The following is a 21,390-nucleotide window of genomic DNA, read 5'->3' on the forward strand; positions in this document are numbered from 1 at the left end:
GAACGATACATTTGATGATGTTCTGAATGTTCTTTATTTTTCTGATTTATGACATCGATAAACTCCCAGTTATGCTGCTAATACAGTGGACGTATCCTGCTATCTATTTCCATGTAATTACTTCTACTCTTGCCCCGGGAACTCCGAGTAACAAAAGTGCCTTGATCTCTCTGTCAAGTTAGGGGATTTGTTATGTAAATTTGAAAAGATTAAAAAGGAGAGTGATAATGCTTTGAATATGCACCATGCAAACTTAAGTCAGAAATTCCAAGCAGTTTCTGAAATTCAGAAGTAATTTTGTCCTTCAACTTTCAATGGTGCAGATCTTTTTAAGTCATTCATTGTTTTACTAGACTTTTCTCTTGGAATTGAAACCAATCAAGGACACCTGGCTTTGGCTTATAGTGGACCTGGGAGAGAAGAAACAGCCAAGATAATGGGAAATCTTTGTTGATAAGCCAGAACCTGATGGCTGTTCACCACATCATCCTCTTTGGAAGTTTTCTGAGATTTGGTAGCCTGCCCAGAGATCGGTCATGTAAAAAGGATTCAGTGCTTCAGCAGTTCTCCCTTTTGCTTCCACATGGCAAGCTTTGGTCCTGTTTGGAGTAGAAGCTGCATCAGAGCAAACTCTTTACTAAAATCTGCAGGTCTGTGCTAAGGTCAGTGCTGTTCAGTGGCAGGATGCTCTGCAGTCAGTGGGGTCACGTTTGATTTCAGGTGCTGCTGGGCTGGCGCCACAGCCCTCCCCGGCTGCCAGAGCAACCCAGCTTTCTGCGGAGATCCGACAGCCTGTGTCAGGACCTCACTGGAACAAATGCTACCAGCATTTGTTGGCATTTGTTCCTGTAGGCAGGCGCTGGAGACTACCTGGAGCACGCCAGTGTGAAGACTCAGCCTTTTCCTTATATTGAGCTGCCTCCCCTGTGCCAGAGTCAGGCTGTCTGCACTGGGGACTTTTTGGAAAGGGGCAGCTGTATAGTGTCTCTTTCTGCCTCCACTGCTGAAGCCTCTTCCGTGCAAGAAAGGGCAACTTGACCTTGTGTTTCTTGCAGGCTTCTTTTTTTCCCAGGATTTATTTTAATCATGAGACATCCCTAAAAACTCCAAACCTTGTCCTTTTGCTCTGGCTGTTCTGTCACTCACCGTGTCTGCATTTTAAAGCTTAATTCGGCTCCTGCTGATGTTGATAGGTATTTTTTGGTAAGAGCAGAGTATAGCCCTTAGGGTCTAATGCTTTTGTCGTGTCATAGCCTTGGAAGGTGGTGGCATTTTGCAAGATGTGCTTGACATGCAGTCACCTGTGGAGAATGCTGATTTGGTAGCAGTTAATACGCTGCTTGCATTCATTTTTCTTGGTTGCATGTGGCAGCACAAAGAGCAAAGAAATGAAAACCCAGGCGATTAGTGGTATTTTTGCTGACTGTCTTTCTCTAAATCAAAGCAGGTATTCCCCTCTCCTTCCTTGGTTAGTGTTCCTACTGCTGTGTGCAGCACCTCCTATATTCTAATTCACAGCACATGAAAATGAGGTCTCAAGTGCATATGCGTGGATTTCATTTTAACTACCCAGTGAAAAGTTTTAATTAGATGTTTCATGTGGAGACATGAAACAGGATTTGAAATTAACAATGACCTTGCGGCCTTCCTCGAATATATTTTCTGATACCATGTGGCAGACAGTCAGTCCCCTGCTTTTTTTGTCACTGGTTGGAACGTGCACATCCAGGCAGGGAAGGCTGTGACGTGTGGGAGCGGCAGCAGTTGCTGGTTGCAGGAAAAAGTACTTTAGCCTCATTTGGTGATTGGGAAAATAATAGAATGACCTAACTCAGGAAGAGCATGAGTAGCAGATGGTATTTCCTTTAACAGCTTGCTGAAAATCACATCTTAGATGAATTTCCAAGCTCTGAACAAGGGTAAGCCCTGAACAGGGGGTGATGCTGAACTACGCTGCCCTTTTTGATCAAGGGAAAGGCATACAGCTCACATCCCTTTGTTGGCTGCTGTGCATCAGCTCTGTCCCCCCACCAGCCTGGCTGACACTGCTGTCTCACCTGGAGGGGCTGGACTGAGAGCACCGTCCCTTAATTTGTCTCCATTTTCTCTGGAAGGTGAGGGGAGCAGACCTGTGCGTGCTTTGTCAGGAGCAGCATTTCTCCTTAGCCCGGTGCTGGAAGGGAAAAAAGAACCTGCTCTTTCCATAGAGTAGAAGCCAAGCACAGAATGTAAATATGCATCACCTTTTTGGTTTGGTTGCAATACAACAGTGTCTTTTCCCTTTTTTAGAGCACTAACATTTGTTCAATGAACACAATATCAGTTTAGGCCTTTTTACAAAATACTTTTGGTATTTCAAGTAGGGGTTTATTCACTACAGAAACCTTTAAAACATATATGTGGATACAAATACAACTGTTAGATTGATTTACTGTTTGCAGTGTTTGCTATTTGGCCATATTTAGCAGGTTAATAGAGAGAATTGATGTGGTCAGGGTCAGAGGAGAAGACACTAATCAGAGCTGGCTGGAGTGAAGAGGCCAGGATTTCAGCTCTCATACGCAAAGCCTGGTTGTTCAAGCTTTGAGCTAAAAAACAGACACATTCAGGCTTGGGTTTTCCTCTGTGGATGGCAAATAGCTGGAAAGTGTGTCAACACGCTGGCTTTGTCTCCTCATGTGTGAAACCTGAATCTTTTCAATGGAATCAACACATTGATTCAGTCTGTCCAAACAATCTGTCAGTCTGTACGCAGCACCTATAGTGAGCTAATCATTGGGCTATATTGATTTCTTTTTCGTTTCCTAGATTTGATGAACTTGTGTAAAAGAAGCATGTGGCTTCTAAACAAAACTCCCTTTGCAGAGAGTTCTTTACTCCTATTTCCCGCAGAGGCAGAAGAAGTAAATTAAGCCCACGTGGAGGATTGTCCCACTGCTTTATCATTGGCATTGCAAGATTTTCCAGAGGAGTTTGAGCAGGGCCCAGTGCCCCAGTGGGAACCCATCAAATCCTGCATGTTGCAGGTGGCAATCCTGCATCTGGGGCCTTTCTCAGGACTTCAGCAAGGATATGGCAGTACCTTCCTCCACCAAGAAAGCTGAGGTGCTTGTGGTCCCCCAGTTCTCCTTGCGTAGAGATGGATGCCTGTGTATGCATGTGCTGTATGTGTTTATCCATTAAACAGACTGCAAACCTTGCTAAAAGCAAAGCTGGTCACTTACAAGGACTACTTACGGAACCTTCTTCCACACTGTAGAAATAACCAGTCATTTACACACAGTCTCAGTTGGTAACAGAAAGAAGCTGCTTTCTTCTGGTGACCCATCTGTTCTGACACTCCACTCCCACTCCTCCTCATCCTCCTCCTCCTCCTCCTCCTCCTCCTCCTCCTCCTCCTCCTCCTCCTCCTCCTCCTCCTCCTCCTGCTCCTCCTCCTCCTCTCTTCAGATTGCATCGAGTTTTCATCTAGCAGTTTCTGAAAAGTTTCAACCTCCTTTTCCATTCTTCAGTTGAAACCTGAATTTCCGGCATCACAACTGAGACCCATACAAATTCCTGTGCCCCTACCTTGGGGACATCAGGGCTGTGAAGGTCACCTTTCCCCTGCTCTCCATCCAGTGCCTGCTGGTGGAGGAAGTGACAGATGCAGGCTGTCCCTTCGCTGGGTTATCTTGCAGATAACAGTTGTAGGTACCCGTTGCCATAGCTGCTTTCCTGAAGGGGAAGGGTGGGTGGTGGAGCTGGGGTGTCCGACAGGGACTCAGAAGCTCCCCATCCTGTGTAGGCTTCCTCTGAGACCTTGGGCTAATGACCGCACGTCTTTGTGTCTCAGATCCTCATTTGTATATGGAAGTGCCGCTTCCCTGCTTTCAGGAGCATTGTGAACGTAGGCTCTCAGGACGCTGCCAAGCAGGTGTGGTGTTTGAGCAGTTAGGTTGCACTGGTTGGCTGAAGGATGCTATAGATAGGGTACCCCCAAATCAGATACTTTCTTAAAGGTGGCCCTTATTAATTTTTTTTTCCCAGAGGAGCAGCTATAGCCTTCATTTCAGGAGACCCCTAAAAATCTGCCTCTCTCATTCCACTTTAGATATTTCTTTGTAGGTGTGTATGCAGAAACTGTTCCAATTTTACAGCAGAGCTGCTCTGTTCTTGCACTGGGTGGCCGTATGCTCCCTGTAATTCATCTGTTCTCACTCTCCCACCCTCAGCTATCACACAGATAACATATGTGTACGTACAGGTACGACTGGCTCTTCCCTGGTGCAAAACTTTGTTTCATACGGTGTAGGGAAAAAGGCTACAATTCCACTACATAATTTTCTTTTTTCAGCCGCTGTAGTAATGCATTTAAATTCTGTCTAAGATTTGCTGGCTTATCAGTTGACACACTGTTTTCATGGCAGTGACATGTACATAGTAAATACTTATATAAGACAAAAGCTATACAGTAAATCATGCATATAACTGTTGTTTTAAAATCCTATTAGTTTTTAATTTGTGTGATGTTCAATATGTATTAAGGATCCCCTAAGAACAGAAAGAGTAAAAAAAAAAAAAAGGCAATTTAGTAATTTAATTATGGTAGAAAGTCATGTCTTACCTGCTGTAAGAAGAAACAAAGGTTTAGCATTCCGGCAGAAATTTTGAAAAGCTGTAAAAGTTGCTTGACCATTATAATGTGAAAATTATCTATAAGATCATAGGCATTTGCCATTTTGCTTGTAATTCATTAAAGCTGCGGTTTCCAGTATTCCAGTGCTCTCGTGCATGGAAGAGACCTGCGTCAAATGGTTGGGTGCCCAGCCTACTTGAAAAAAATCCTATTGATTACGATCTAATAATACTTCCCATTCTGGGGATTCTTCATTTGAGCAATTTTGCTAATGCAGCACAACATGTAATACCAATATGCCCGTACCACTTTTGCTTTTATAACAAATAATTTGTTCCAGTCCTTTTTACTTTTTCCTTCCAATTTGCCATGCACACATTAAGTGCTTGCTAGAGCAAAACTTGGTTTTCCTACCTTAGACAATATATTTAATGAACTTTATCTGTATTGCATTGTTAAGGGCAAGGAGCTAGGAGCTAGCTCTAAATAGACTAGGTCTTTTACGAAAATGAAAGCCCCAAAGAGTTGCTTCATCATGGAAAATCACTGCCAAATGTCATGTGAGCTCTTGCTTTCCTGGCTCACACAATGTAGAGAAACATTTTCATTTTTAGCATCTTGACATTCAGGTTTTTTACTTGCATTGCTTTAGCACTTTTTAGTATATGAATATTTTCCATTAAAATGGATTGTTATGAATTTACTTATGTTGAAATAACAATTGAGATAATACAAAGATATAGATAATTAGGGGATTAGATCATGCTGTACAGAAACATCTTAATAAGATCAAATAAACGCCTGCATTTCATTTTTAGCATAGTCTAATATTTAATAAGCTAAAGCTTAAAATCTGATGAATTGGCAATGATTTTGTGATTTGATATTCAGAAAGAATGTGTCTCGAATACCAAATGAATGAATGCCACTGTGGACTATCGTTGCTGTGATTCTTATTCTGACCTTGAAAACTGGGTTGATTTACTATTTTCGACATTGCTAACCTTGAAACACAGTAATTGGAAAAACAGCGCTGAAGGTTAGCAACACTTTTACTTCAGTTACCATGGGGGAGCAGTTTGAAGTTTGTGGGGGAGGAGGGGAATGGTCTTCAGGATCTTCAAATAGCCTGAAACTTTTGGTGATGACAGCACTCTAAATTATTATTGTCCTAAAAAGGTCCTTCTGTGCCAGTGAAGCCTCACATAGCTAAAAGGAAAGGTGACTGGGGAACAGGGTTTAAGTAACGTCAGGACGATGGGGATGCCTGAGAAGCTGCTGCTCAAACCCTTTCGTTGCTATGCAAACATATCCACCTGCACAATGGGTGTGTGTCCTCACAAAATATCCTTTGGCACAGCATTATTTTGGTAGGCCAGGTGAGTAGCTATGTGTAAACATACTTCTTACATCAAGTAAATGCTCACAAGCCTAAGGTCTTACCCCTCTCTGCTGGTTGTTAACAGACAGCCACTGCACCAGTGCAGGCTGGGGTAAAGGAAGAAACATGCTTTGCACAGGGAGAGTTTCTTCTGGAGTAGATAGAGGTATAAGACAGAGAAAACAGGGTTTGTCTTTACTGAGTGGGTAGTTACACTGTAAATGGCACATTCATTACTTACACTGGAAAAAAAATAAAAATCCTAACAAAGATCTTGAGGAACATTAGATTGTTATCACTTGCATTTTAAGGGAGCAGAGGAAAATCAGCAACTTCTGCTTAGGCTCAGCTGAAAACATCATTCATTTTATTAAAAATCTAACAGAAACCTAATGTTTTATATACCAAGGATTTTAGACTTTGTTCTTCCCCCCCCCCCCCCCCCATCAAATCATTGTGGTCTCTGTGTTTCTGATTGCAGTCTCAAAATCCTCCAATGCTTGTGTTAAAATTCCAGGCATCTAGAAGGCACAAGTCCTCCTGACCTAGTGCTGTAGTTATAATGATGCATAAAATAAATCATTGCAATTACTGAGGCAGTCTCAAGCACTTAGTAACTCAGGCAATTGCTTCTTGAAACATGACTGAACTGAAGAAAGGATCATTAGTTATTTCCCTGGAGTACTTGGATATTGTAACCCTCTCCACAGGGTTCTATTAGGGAGTTAAGACCTGGTCATTTGTTCACACATCTCATTTTATCTTTCCTTTACTCAAATGCTCTGTGACAGCTGATGAATTCCAGAGCATGTCTCTAATTCACCCACGGCATCTCCTTACCTGTCAAGGTTCAGGTCAAATAGCAAATGACCAACAAGGTGGGAAGGAAGAGCCCAGCAATGACAAAGTAAACAGATTTAAGGAGTATTACTGGAAGGGCTTAGGGGATAGGGTGACTTTCTGAGACATAAGGCACAAAAATAATTTCCTGAGTAAGAAGATGTTAGATGAGAGCTCAAGGTTATATACGAAAAGAGTATAAACCTGCAGAAAGCTATGTAACTTGTACAAAGCTACGAAGGTCAGGAAGGAATCAAAGTCCGAAATAAGGGAAGGTAGGTCGGGATGGGGGATATGTAGAATCACAGAATCATTTAGGTTGGGAAGTACCTTTAAGATCATCGAGTCCAACTGTAAACCTAACACTGTGCGCTAAACCATGTCCCTAAGCACCACATCGATACGCCTTTCAAATACTGAGAGTTTTGATATTTCTTGGGTGACATAGGTGTTGGCAGTGTCTGAGTAGTCTGTACTGCGCTGTCTGACAGTCATGGGATGTAGCGTGAGGAAGAGAACGGGATCAGGAGAAGCTGTGAGTCAGTAGACATTTGCGTCTCCAAGAGGAGCCCTTGCTGGCTGAAGAAACCACTGTGGACACAGTGTAATATCAGAAGCTGGCAAGTGGCATCATGGTGAAGTGCTCTGCCTCTCCCTATAGATAACACCACAGGTTGCTCAGGAATTCAAGAAGGAGGAGATATTTTGAGGGAGGAAAAAGGTAGTGATCCAAGGGACATTGCTGGGGAATCTGCTGTCAGTGTTGCTTCTCAAGGTGAATCAAAAGGATGTGGAAAGAGCCTTTGTGTGGGCATGACAGCGTCTGAAGAAGAAGAGCCAGAAAAGGCCAGGAGGGATGTACAGTCAAAGCCCAGCAACTGATGGGTATTTGACACGTTAGGATGGTCTCACAGAAGAGCAGTACGGTTTGGGGGTTGTTCTGGGGAGCTGTCTTCTTAAGAGCGGGGAGGCCATCTGAGGGAGAGGTTGGATGTTCGCTGCTGCTCTGGTCAGAGTGCAGCAAGACAGGCAGCAGCCTGATTCGGGGCTGATGCAAGGGTAGATCAGATGTCCTTGTTTTGGGGATGGCCACATCCATCGGAAGGATGGGGAAGGTGGCCGGAGGCGGTAACAGCTCCAGCTGCCCCAGGGCGATGTGCTGCTGCACCTCTGGCAGCTCTTCACGCTGTTAGGAAGGCTTTGCTGTCCCGTGCTGTTGCGAACGGTCTTCTGATGCCAGAGCACTAAATGAGTTTGAGAGGTCATTTGTAAGGTTTCGCAGTCTTAATTGAGGCAAATCCTAGCAAGACATATATTGTTTGATCTTTTTTTCAGTATTTTCTCCTATGCTAATGATAGATCTGGTTAAGTCACCCCATGTAAAAATAACATTTTAAAATACTTCTATCAACTTTTTGCAGAAGAGACAGTGAAATCTGGACTCTGCCATGCTTCTGCACTCATTCCTCCACAAAGGAACCATTCTGTGTGGAGGAGGCCACACAAGTGTGCAGATAAGTGTTTACTCAAGATGCCTTGCATCTTATTGCAGATACCATGTAATTTATCAGTTCCCATGGTAACATGCATTTTGCATTCCAAAACTTGAATAAATGGTGAGATTGCCCTCGGTGTAACTAACCTACCTCCTTCCCAAAGTTGGGCACAATTGTGTTACCTAAAGAAAGAAGAAGAGAAACTGCCAGCATTCGTACTGAAATAATTTTTTGAGCACATAGCTAGTTAAGAAGCAGGTACGTGATTCTATCTAGAACAAAATAAAAGTAATGTAATATGTGATTACTTAAAATCATAAAATGGGAGAAATACAAAGTGCTACTTCAAAATGTCGTGATTGGCATTGTATATTTTTTTGTAATTTTTATTGTTTGTGACACTTCAGTTTTCTTCAATACTGAAAATCTAATTAAATTTATCGTTTTATATTATTCTTTACATAGGCATACAAAAAAAGCACTTTTCTTCTTTTCCTTGTAATTTTTCAATAAGATTTCTTTATTTGTGTGCTGTAACCTCCACTTTTGAATGAATTATTGATGACAACAGCTAGTTAATTGTTAACTCGCTCTTTCTCACCTCCCTTATTCTTTTCTTTTTTACTTTTGCTAAATGTGGACAGCAAACCTTGGACCAAAGCAAAAAACCAAACAAAAAAACTAACCCAGAAGCCTTTAATTTGCTCCTGTGCATGTAAAGTTAGAAAAAAGTATCCTGTACAGAAGCAGCCTGATTTTTCTCATTTCTTTAGTAGACTATTCATTGACATCAGTGAGCATCCTACAAAACAAATGCAGAATCTAATCTCCTGCTATTAGGTGGAAGAATTGAGTTTTATTTTTCCTTCTAACTCCTCTTTCCTTTCTTTTTAGCAGCTTGATTGCATGCTCTACGCATTGCTGTCTACTTAGGATACATTATCAAATCTGTGAGTGATTAGTGGCTTATCTATTTTTTGAATGATTGAAATGAATGAATTAGAAAGCATTAGTTAAAAGGCTGGTCATTTCAGCCCGTTTTGAAGGGAGTTAAAACCATCATCTAAACCCAAGAAAACTGTAGTTGTAGTGATTCATGCTTTTCTTGAAAGAAATCACTGCGTTGTATCTAACTTAGTTGAAAACAACCACCAAAACACAGAATGTACACTCTACTTTGTGACATCTACTGTTGGGCTAGAAGTTAAATACATTTGGTTTATTTTAAACATTAGCTTTAGATATCTTTTTTTTTTTACTCCTTTACTCAGTGCTTTTTCACACTTGCTGTTTGAAGACTGTGTTAAATGTCAGTGCATTTGAAAGAGTTTAATTCTGGAGTTCCTGAGAATGAGTCCGAGCTTTATATAGTATTCTCAGTTTCAGAGATTATCTTAAGGCTTTTGCGAGGCCAGAACCAGCTCCTGGCCTTTGCTGAGTACTCACTTGTGAAAATTCAGCTGAATCCTTCTGTGGGCATAATGCTTCAACAAAAAGATATATGCCTTACAGAGGTAAATGTAATGAGCAGCACCTCGGTTTAGTAGACAAATTTTAGCCTTCCTAGTTTGGAATTGTAGCATATAATGTGGATAGAGTATGTATTTTATTTTATTTTTATTGGAGTAACGTCACTGGCAGCATTGAGAGGTGCTATGGACATAAGGCAAGAGAGAAAGGTTGCTTTGGTAGGTAGTAACTAATGTCAGTTTTTTAAAAATAATATTTCACTTCACAGCAAGTATAAATTGGAGGGAAAGGCGAAGAAAGAGATCAGCAATCTTGTCTGTCTGACTTAGAAGCCGTATGTGTCCAACACGGGTAATTAGAGCAATATAACGCTGACAGTGTCATATATTTACTGCCATCTCTCTCTCATTCCTGCAGGAGACCTTATTTATCGCTATATCCATTATAAAGGTTGTAAGGCCTTTGTACACGTGTCCTTACAAAGGTGAATATTAGTCTACATTAATAAATTAAATCCACTAATGTCAGTGAGCTGCAGTTTTCGTTCTTGTGTGAAAACTGTCTGGGGGCTGCCGTAGAAGCCAAGTTCCAGCCCTGCTAGATGTTAATCAGGTTGTTACCTAGTTCCCCTCATACCCCAGTAATTTCTAGAATTTCACTCTTCTGATGTTAAGATTATTCTCAAGTATAACTTCTGTATATCTAGTCAATCATCTTCTGTTTTTCTTTCCCTGAGGTGTATGGTAATAGTAGTATATTTTATCAGTCCTGGGGTATCTAGGTTAACTCTGCAGTCCTCCTCAAATCCTCAGCACTCCTGCCCCTTCCCGACCAAGATGTAAGTCCTGCACTCCTGCACTTTTTATATTATTTCCCTCATGCTTTTCAGGGCAGATAAGGCTTGATCCGCTGCCACTGACGTCACTGGAAGACACTCTTCTGTAGCTGTGGGCTCGAACTGTTGCTTCATCTACATATTCTATTCTATTCTATTCTACTCTATAGGCAAATGAGATACTTGCATCTGGCGTTTGAATTTTTGTCCTACAGGAAACTTTACATTCTTGGGCCGGGGGGTGGGGGGCAGGGGAAGTTTCCATTCGGATGAAAATAGTACAATTGCAAAACTCTCTTAGGACAGAAATCAAGATTTAATTTTCCTGCCACTTCCCTTGGGACCTGGACCTCCAGGCTTGATGGGCTCCTGGAGGGCAGGGGATGCAGAAGCCCTGCCAGCCTGGGTGGGCAGTACTGCAGGCGGTGCAGGGAGCCTGGCAGGGTGCTTTTTGTTTGAACTGATGTGTTTTGGCACTGTTTGAGTTGTAGTAAATCCACATTTTAAAAAAAGTTGCGTTGGAAAATTTCCAGCCAGCTCCACACCCCAGCATGTTAATTGCAGGGGCACTGCAAGGGACGGTTGGTACCTGCGTCTTTTGTTCTACAGTCATGTTAATTTGCCCTGGTGTGGTGCAGGTTTTTCTACAAATACGCATGCTCCAGGCCTGCAATTCTTCCATATCCTGGTGTTTTTGAAGTAAGTGCTGCCCTGGCAGCTGTGAGAGAATGATAACAATATTAATACCGTCCTCGTATATTTTGTCTCTTTCTCCTCCCTCCCTCCCCCTTTTTTCCCCTCTGCTGTTGTATGGTTACAGAGAGAACGTCTCCTAGGTTGTCCTTGCCAAGGAAGTAGCTCTCTGTCAGGCTGTCAAAAGTACCTACTAAGAGCTTTGAAGAGCATGTGCTGCAAGAAAGGGAAAACTAACATGCATAGCCTTCAGTCGTCTTAAAAAGACATTTTTCATTAGCTGACAAAGAGTTGTGGAGTGTTAAGGTTATGATATCGTTACTTCGGTGGTTGTGACACCAGTAATGAGTTTTTTCATGTCATTTTAGAAAGTGTGCCCTTTTCCCTGTGTTAGACATATTGTTTCCTTTCATTAAAGCCTGATCTGTAGAAGTGCACTCACCTTAAATGGTGATATTTGGAGGTAACTGGGGGCTAGTCAGGGGTACAGACAATTTGGTCTCAATTTAGGGCATTTCTTGCTACTAATCTGCAATGAAATGCCATGTGAGGGTCCTCTTCTCTCACTCCTTTTGTCTTTCTTGAGCTACATAGATTTTTTTTTCATGTTTTTTTAAGTCGCCTGCACAATGAAGCCGCAACCTCACCTGCGGTGGGACCACTGCTTGGGAACATCGTGAGGCTGAGCTTTATTTTTTTTGCCCTAGGACCTAACCACAGCTTTTCCGCTCACATAAGGACTTGCATTTAGCAGTGCCCTATTCCCATGAGCAGTTTCTTTCTTCTTAGTAATAGGGAAAGCAGAAATAATCCTACTCTCAGCAGTTTTGGGATTACAGGCAAAAATTGAGTTCCTTGATGTATGACTGTGTAGGGATATTAATCTTTTCCCTGATGCCTGTTGTCTGTCATCTCTGTCTTACCAGCACTGTCCTTTTGACCCCTCTACAAGGGTAACTTGTTATTAATGTTGCCTTTGCCGCAGATACTCAGTATGCAGATGACAGCACCAACAGTTTTTCTAAAAGGGCTTGTTCTGTGCATTATCAGATGCAATATTCAAAATCGGCTTCAGCAACAAAGGATTTTGATTTTTTTTTCTCTGATGTAGCTCATGCTTATTTTGTCACCATTTGCAAAGTTGATAAATTCAGAGGTGGTTGTGTTGAGCCAAATATCGGCTCTTTGTTGTTCATCTCTGAGACCGATAGCTCAGCGTGAGACCAGCGGGAAGTTTTGGTACGATCCCTGGGTGCCCTTTACTGGGGAACATGGTGGTCAAATAATTTAAAGTATTTTATGTTTTGTCATTGGTGGATTTCTGTTTCTCTCAGTATACAGTGAATTAGTGCATGTTTATGAAGGTAGATTTAGCAACTGCAGAAGGAAACAAAAAATATCAGAGTACAAAGAAGAACCTGAGAAAAGTTCATTGGATGAGAAAAATAATAAAATGTAATATGTATATGCTATGAGCTGTATTTTATAGTGATATAAAATAACACAGCCTTATGTAAGAATTTTCTTGATTCTTAAGAATTGTGATATGAAAAGCTGCTGTTGATGTTCCTGCAGTCCTGTAAGGTACTTTTCCCCTTGAAATCTGGAAAAAGTAGTTATCATGCAACTGACTACAAGGTAGGCAGTTCCACTGAAAATGTTTTGTGCTGTGGTATTTTAAATAGAGGTAGAGTACTAGCTCATATTTGGTTTTGTCTTTCTAGAATAAAAAAAGGGTAGCCACCACAGAAAAAATACTGGTCTCCTGCTTATATAGCTGGGTTAAGCTGTGCTGGGGACTTTGGAATGCTTTTCTCCTGCTGTAGTTGAAAGAGAATCAAACCTCTTAATGCAGATTTTGGTCTCTCTCAAAACTCTGCGAAAGACAGCAACGTATTCTGAGATGGATTATCCACAGAGATCAGATATACTGTCATCCATCTCCACTTAATTGTGATGTGTTTTCATTTTCATTTTTGGAAAATAAAGAGGAATAGCCTTTAAAGAATAGAGTCATTTTTGTACATCTGTTTGTGCTTTGGTGACTTTAAATGTAATTCTGCAGTTTCCACAATGACAGATTCCAGGGGAAAACAGAGTGAAGTGTAGGCAGGCAATCATCTTAGTCTTTGATAGATGCTGTCTGAAAGAGTGTCTCTTACAGGAGGAGTTGTTAATAGAATGTTGAGGGAGGGGTTGTACTTTCTTTCATGTCTGTGATATAAATATGTTTGTATTTTATAGCCAGAACTCATCTCATTGTCTACTACTAGCACTGGCAAATGCCTCACGTTGTAAGACTTCATTTTCCATTGCTTCTAAGAGTTGTTGCATCTTATCAGGTTATTTTGAAAGGTGTCTGCCTCAGCCTATTTAAATTTTTAATGAAAAATGCAGCCAACATGTTTCAGAAGCTGCTGAGAGTAAGGTTAGGGGTAAATACTGTTTTGCTTTGTTGAAAAAAATCTGGCAGTAGTTCTCTGAAAAGCTCTTTTCCTCTTGTACTTCTGAAGTGGGATCTGAAATCCCTTTGGGGAAAAGTCTTTGGTTTTTTGTACGATCTTCATAAATATCTGCCCAAATCTGGCCCAAGTTAGAGCCAAAAAATGCAGTTTATACACGCTGTGTAAAGAGTTTCTAGAGCTTTGCAGGTTAATATTTGAAGGCTCAGTAAGCTCTGAGCATGCTTCAGCCTGAGCCGTGAAGGGTTTCCTTTACAGCTGTAGCTCTCTGCTCTTACGGCCAGGATCTGCTTGTAGGATGTAATGAGCTAAAGCAGCTATAACTGTAACTTTTGCTGTGTTCAAACTAGTTCTCAGTGGGCAGGTTTGGGTTTGGGGACCTCAGTGTCACACTGTGGAGGCAGGTGCTTCCAGCCTTTGCAGTGGGTACAGCAGGGTCCCAACAGACAAGGACCTTTTGTCGCAGCTTGGACCCAGTCCCAGAGCAAGACCTCAACATGTGCTGAACAAGGCAGAGCTGTAGGGATGGAGCAGGGCATAGTCAAGAAAAAAAAGTTTTATTATGTTTTAAAAGAATCTAAATTAAAGAATACTAGTCAGTGTTTTCCAGTTTTCGGACTCTACCTTTCTGTCTTAATCACGTTCTTGTAATTCTTGTTTTGCATGGGTAATATGCACCAGGAACTGATTATAACATCAAAGCAAAAAAATACCTGCCCAGGAAAGCAATCAGTCTTCTGAAATCAGGATCTTGTCATTTTGTGGCTTTTGTCCCGTTCTGTCAGTTTTCTGAGTACTTCCCTGCACTGCAGTGGAAGCCTCTCTACACTTGTGCTTCTGAACCCACTTCCAGCCTCCACTCTTGTATTTCACAGTTTTTACATGGAAGTGTATCCGTGTGTGCAGGGAAGCTCCATGGGTTCACTGAGGGGAGTGGTCTCTTTTTCAGAACACAAACAGCCCCAGGAATGCTTTGTGTATGCCTTTTCCTGTACCTCTCAAGGCCATGCCCTGGCATCAGCATCAAAAGACATAGCAGCAGAAGTGATGAGCATTATCTGATGGCGTTGAGTCAGTTGTACAAAATTGTGCTATGGAAACAAAATGTTCCTGCCATCTGTAACTCTTAGAGGAGGGAATTTCTTTGTTATTTAATGTGATTTTGAAGCAGATAACCTGTGTAAAGTTTGCTTTGTAGCGTGTTGCCCAAAGAAGATTCTCTTTGCCTTTGCTAGGTTGTTTGGCAGCAGGAAAATCTGTCTGCAGACTGGATTTTCCATGCTCCATTAAGTTTATAGGTGCTTATAAGTTACCGCTTAATTGCTCTATTACTCCTTTACCCACTGAAGCCAGCAATGTGAGAGTCTCTCTGGATCTGGGGTTTGCTGGGGTAGTTCTGGGTCTGGTCCCTTTTTAATAAAAGCATGTGGAGAGACGCTGGAGACAGGCTTCCTCAAGTACATCAGTAGCAGAAGGATGACTAGGGAAAATGTGGGCCCGCTGCTGAATGAGGGGGGTGTCTGGTGACAAAGGACCCAGAGAAGGCGGTGGTACTGAATGCTGTCTTTGCTGCTGAGGCCGGACCTCAGGAACCCCAGAAGCTGGAGGCAAGAGAGAAAGTCTGGAGACAGGAGGACTTTCCCTTGGTCGAGGAGGATCGGGTTAGAGATCGTTTAGGCAAACCTGACACCCACAAACCCGTGGGCCCTGATGGGATCACCCCCGAGCACTGAGAAAGCTGGCAGACGTTATTGCTGAGCCACTGTCCATCATCTTTGGTGGGCATGGAGAACAGGAGGGTGTCTGAGGACTGGAGGAAAGCCAGTGTCACTCCAGTCTACAAAAAGGGCAAGAAGGAGAACCCAGGAAACAACAGGCTGGTCAGCCTCACCTCCACCCCTGGAAAGGTGATGGAACAGCTCATCCTGGAGGTCAGCTCCAAACGTGGAGAAAAAGAAGGTCACCAGGGACAGTCAACGTGGATTGACCAAGGGGAAGCCGTGCCTGGCAACCTGACAGCCTCCTACGGCGGAATGACTGGCCGGGTGGATGAGGGGAGCGGTGGATGGTGCCTACCTTGACCTCAGCCCGGCTCTTGACACCGTCCCCCACCAGAGCCCCCGGGCAAGCTCAGGAGCGTGGGTCAGGCGGGTGGGCAGTGATGGGCTGAGCACGGGCTGAGGGCAGAGCTCGGGGGCTGTGACCAGCGGCGCAGAGCCCAGCTGGGGGCCTGTAGCCAGCGCTGCACCCCAGCTCAGCACCGGGTCCCGTCCCGTTCAGCTGGGTCATGGGTGACCTGAGGGGACGGAGCGCAGCCTCGGCAGGTCTCCCGATGGCACAAACTGGGAGGAACGGCCGGGACACCAGCAGGCCGTGCTGCCCTCAGCGAGGCCTGGGCAGGCTGGAGAGCCGGGGGGAGGGGACCTCGTGGGGTCCCACAGGGGCCAGCGCGGGGTCCTGCCCTGGGGAGGGACAGCCCCTGCACCAGCACAGGCTGGGGGGGGGCTGCTGGGGGGCAGCTCTGCGGGGAAGGGCCGGGTGGTGCTGGGGGACAGCCGGTTGCCCGCGGGCCAGCGGTGGCCCTGTGGGCGAGAAGGCGGGTGGGACCCTGGGGCGCGTTAGGGGCAGCGTGGCCAGCGGGTGCAGGGAGCTGATCCTGCCCCTCTGCTCAGGCTGGTGAGGCCCATCGGGAGTGCTGGGCCCAGCGCTGGGCTCCCCAGTCACGGGAGACGGGGAGCTGCTGGGGAGGGCCCAGCGGGGGCTGCGGAGCTGGTGAGGGGCCTGGAGCACCTCCCTGGTGAGGAGAGGCTGGCAGAGCTGGGGCTGTGGAGCTGGAGAGGAGAAGGCTGAGGGGGGATCTCATCAGTGTAATCAATTATCTTAAGGGTGAGTGTCAAGAGGATGGGACCAGGCTCTTTTCAGCAGTCCCCAGCGACAGGACAAGGGGCAACGGGCAAAAACTGCAACACGAGAAGTTCCATCTGAGTATGAAGAAACACTTTTTTACTTTGAGGGTTACAGAGCACTGGAACAGGCTGCCCAGTTGAGGAGTCCCTTTCTCTGGAGATAATTCAAAACCCACCTGGATGCAATTCTGTGCAACCTGCTCTGGGTGAGCCTGCTTTAGCAGGGGCTTGGACTAGATGATCTCCAGAGGTTCCTTCCAACCCCGACTGTTCTGTGGTTCATTCTGTGATTCTGTGAATTCAAGGAACATGGAAATATCCCTGACTGACAACAAAGTTACCGGTTTCTTTGGCCATAGGTTAGATTCTTCCCTGCCAATTGCAAATAACCCAGAAATCTAATGTCTTGCACAAGGAAGCCGGCACACTGGCTATTTTCAGCAGTACCGTACATACCTCTGCTTTCTTCTGCCCCAATGGTAATTCAGAGGGTCATATTCCTACTGATGCAAAGTGTAACTTACAGAAGTTAAGGCCTGCTAAGCGAGGACTTCCAGCTGTTTCATTCTTATAATCATATAAATATTTATACCACCCCAGGGTTCCTTTCATGATGAAAATAAAGGTAGCACTTGTCTGCTGTTAAAATATATTACCTGGGAGATAAATGGCTAATCTCAGTATTGGGAAGATGGATGAGAGGAATGGAAAATTTACCATAATATTGGTTAGAACATCCACTGAGTCCAGAGGGCCTTACTGTTTACTTGAAACTCCTGCTGGGAAGTGACGTAGAGGTTCATAGCACTGTGTTTAGCTGTCAAGAGATGATTAATTAAAAGTTGTAATAAATGTGAAATTCAATGTTTGCCACGCACAGTTTCATGGATGCTAGCTAAATTTCCTTGTGATGGGTGGTGTGCACCAGCAGCTGATTCTAACATCCCAGCAGGATGCAAATGGTGCTTTTGAAGGGAGAACCGAGACAGGGAGAGTCTGCATGAGTGACTTGCTTATGGCCACATGCGAATTGAGACAGTGCAGCATTCCTGGTGCTCTACACAATCCTGTCCCACCTCTATGAAAGCACAAGTCCAAATATATTCTGACCCAGGCAGCTGGGAGTTGTTCCCTACCCTCTGCACTGGAGTGAAATAAACACCAGACAGACAGTGTGGGGAGCTCAAAGCCAAGGTGCCAGTGTAGCATCACCCCAGTGAACCACAATTCCGCTGTCGATCTGCAGCACGACCCTGCGGTAGCCTCCTTGCCCCTATTCATCTCTGCAGCCGTAAAATGAGACGGTAACACTGGGCTGCTGTGCTCCTGCATGGCTGGTGCAGGTTGCTCAAGCAAGGGCTGCGTAAAGGTCTGAAAAAGGAGGCTTTGCTGTTGATCGGGGGTATGATGAGGATGTCCCTGAGTCAGCCTGCTGACTTCTAGGGACTCAGCTAGGGTGCTGCCTTGCTCTTCAGTGCACGATGCTGTCACTTGGGGGCCGCTTGCATCCTCCTCTTCATCTGCCACTGGATTTAGATGGAACATGCTGCAAGCAGCCTGGTTTTCTTCCAGAAAGAATTAATTATTTCACGGACCATTCAAGATTCTGATAAATGAAGTGTGCCTTGATGTCATTTTAGAGTAATATCTGTAGTGAAATCAGAACTTGTAAAAACGGGGAAAATACGTAGGATTTGTCTTTGTGTTTTGCTTTGTTTGCATTAATTGTTGCTGCTTGTAGTATGATTAAGGGGTCTGACTGAACATCAAAAATGTCGTGCATAACTGGGATTTTAATGAAATAATAATTCTTCCCTTAAAGTGAAATTATTTTTATAAGAAGATAGCAAAATAAAGGAATTTCTCTTTTGGAAATAGTTATTATAGGTAAGGAAAATCCAAACTAAACCTGATTGGCCTTGATTTTGCACAATTTTTGTCTTTCCTGATAAAATAGATTGATTTTTCTCTTCCTCAAAACTGATAAAACAGCAAGGACAAGAGGAAGAGCCTTATGAAAATCTTACCATTGGGGCACGTTATGCAATTAATTTGCGTACAGTCACCCAAGAGGGTTTTTGAAAATGTTCCTGCTTGGTGAGAAGCTGAAGGAGAAACACCGTCTTCCAGAACAACCATTGTTAATGTCCTTTCAGTATGAGAGAGCTTTCACTCTCCCTGTGCTCCCTGTTGACTTGCTGCCAGCTGCTCATGTATGTAATGTATGTAGGTATGCTTAAAATCCATCCCCATATATGTGGAAATAGATGTTTTGTATAAACAGCACTATGCATCACATATATGCCCTGTATGCACTGCAATGTGGAATGTCAGCGAGCACAGGGAAATGAGGATCGGGGCTAGTTTAGAGGATGCCAGAGAAAAGACAGAAATAGATTTATTTCTTTGGGTAAACCTCTCTGTTAGTGAATGGCTTTAATGCTGCACCTGTTTCTTGTTCTTCCTGTCTTTCTCTTTTGCTGCTTCTTTCATTGCAGCTTTTCAGATACGTAGGCAACAAAAACCCACGGCCGGTGAAATGGAAGGTTACAATTAATGCATCAGTATTCCTGTAACGCGGCTGCTCAGTAATGTCCCCTGGGAGCGTTACAATGAATATCTGACATTAATTGGCTCAGTACCTGTACATCTGACCTTGTAGAAATTTAGCAGATCAATTTTACATGTTGTTTACTGATAAAGAAAACTTCTTCAGGGCAGGGGCTGAATCTTTGGACATGCCTGCACCACAGTGACAACCAGCAGCAGCAATCAGTCTCGCTGGGTCTTGGAATAGGAAATAAAATAACAGAAAGAGGGATCATAAAGTGGTTTGTTTCCCTTGTTTTGCCAAGATCTGTTCCTCAGCAGTCTGTAGCCCACTTGAAGACTTTGTCACTGCTGGATGCCGTGCACTTGATGCGCAAACGCTGTTTTTTCTCACTTGAGTAGTATCTGTACGAGCGTTTGACATACTAAACGATATAAGTAAACCAGGTCAGAACGAGAGGAACAGCAGCTAGTGGATGCACTTGCACTGACCCTGCTGCCTCTTTTGTGTTGCTCACCCTCCGGTGGCGGAGGCTGCCGGCGGGACCTGGCAGGGGGCTGCGAGCCGGTCTCCGGCAGCCGCCGCGTTGCAGCGCTCCGTATCGGGCAGCAGCCGGGCCTCCTCTGCTGCTCGGGGCGGCCGGGCGGGCTGGGCACAAACGGGGGGTCGTTGTGCGCCCGTCCGTTCCGGGGAGAAAGTCAGTGTCCGCATCGCAGCGAGATTCACACGCGAGGCGGTCACTGGGCATAACTTTCCGTGGGGCGGTTTGTTTCCCCAAGTTGAAAAGTTGTTGAAAAGGCGGGGGGGGGGGATTTATTTGTACGCGGAGTATTTCCGGAGGCGCTGAGCGGCACGCATCGCGTGCCTGTCCCAGTGGTTTTATCGCCTTTGTTGAGGTACAGGGGAGATGCTTCGCGGAAGGTGTATTCTGCTGCTGCGTTACCGGCGTGCTCGGGAGCGCTCGCCGCTCTCGGGCTGTTGTTACCTGCCCCTGCCCTGTTTGGCCGGCTGGGAACCGAGCGAGCCGTCACCTCGGGGGCACGGAAACCGCATTCCCCCGCCCCCCCGCGAATTTACATCCAACACACGATGCCTAGCGCGGCTCGCAAAGCGCAGCCCGTTCCTCCCCCCCGGCCCCGCAGGGCAGGGAGCCCCTTCCCCAGGGCAGCCCCCAGCAGCGAGCCCAGCCGGGCAGAGCCCGCGGCCCCGGCCGGCGGCGGGCACTGACCGCGCTCTCTCTGTCGCTCTCCCCCCCTGCGCACCAAGGCGGACGATGGAGGCGGCGGCGAGCGGGCGCGGCAGGAGGCCGGCGCAGCGCTGGTGCTGCGGAAGGTGTGGTCACGCAGCCCGGCCCCCGAGCGGCGCGGGAGGTAAGGCTTCCGCGGCTCCGGGAGCGCGGGGCTGGGCCGGCCGGGCCGGGCTCCGCGGCGGCGGCAGCGGGCGGGGCGGCGGCCCGCGGCCCCCGGCAGGGCGATGGCCCCCGGGGGGCGCGCCTGAGGGGGGCGGCGCGGCGGGAGCGGGGCGCCATGGGGAGCGGCAGGGTGCGGGTGCCCGAGGCGCTGGCGGGCCGCGGCGGGGAGCGGCCGCTGCCCACCTTCGACGTGCCTTACTTCAAGTACATCGACGAGGAGGACGAGGAGGACGAGTGGAGCAGCCGCTCGCAGTCTTCCACCGAGGATGACTCCGGGGACTCTCTGCTTTCCGACAGATACGTGGTGGTGTCGGGGACGCCGGAGAAGATTTTGGAGCATCTCCTCAGCGACCTGCACCTGGAAGCCGCCCAGGACACAGAGACGGGTAAGGAGCGAACCGGGCGCGGGGGGGGGGGGGGGGGGGGGGGCGCAGCGGCTGGGGAGCGCCCGTCCCCGGTGCGGGGGGGGGAGCGGGGAAGAGGTCCCGGTGCTGGGCCGGCAGAGCGGGGCGGGCGCTCCGGGGCACCCCCGGCCGAGAGCCGCGCTCCGGCCTGGTGTTCAACCGGGCGGCGGGACCGCGGGCGGGCGCCGGCAGCGGGGACGCCGGCAGCGGGGACGCCGGCAGCGAGGACGCCGGCAGCGGGGACGCCAGCGGCCGGGGCAGCCCTCGGCAGCCGCGCGCTCGGCGGCAGCTTGAGCCCCTCTTGCCTTGGGCGTTCGCCGCTG

General features: G+C 46.0%; 1 protein-coding gene across 3 annotated transcripts in view; it reads left to right on the forward strand.

Annotated features, from left to right (window-relative positions):
* Nucleotides 1-21,390, forward strand: part of RAPGEF5 (Rap guanine nucleotide exchange factor 5) — a 164,803-nt gene that overhangs the window by 77,409 nt on the left and 66,004 nt on the right. For 2 of the 3 annotated variants that reach the window (XM_040590067.1, XM_040590066.1), the window contains exons 10-11: nt 20,519-20,622; nt 20,961-21,049. The exons of the other annotated variant lie outside the window; for it this stretch is intronic. In XM_040590067.1, the coding sequence (XP_040446001.1) occupies nt 20,519-20,622; nt 20,961-21,049 (193 nt within the window). The remainder of the gene's footprint in view (nt 1-20,518; nt 20,623-20,960; nt 21,050-21,390) is intronic. 3 annotated transcript variants of the gene reach the window in all.

Source organism: Falco naumanni, chromosome 4, assembly GCF_017639655.2.
Source record: "Falco naumanni isolate bFalNau1 chromosome 4, bFalNau1.pat, whole genome shotgun sequence".
Taxonomy (NCBI): domain Eukaryota; kingdom Metazoa; phylum Chordata; class Aves; order Falconiformes; family Falconidae; genus Falco; species Falco naumanni.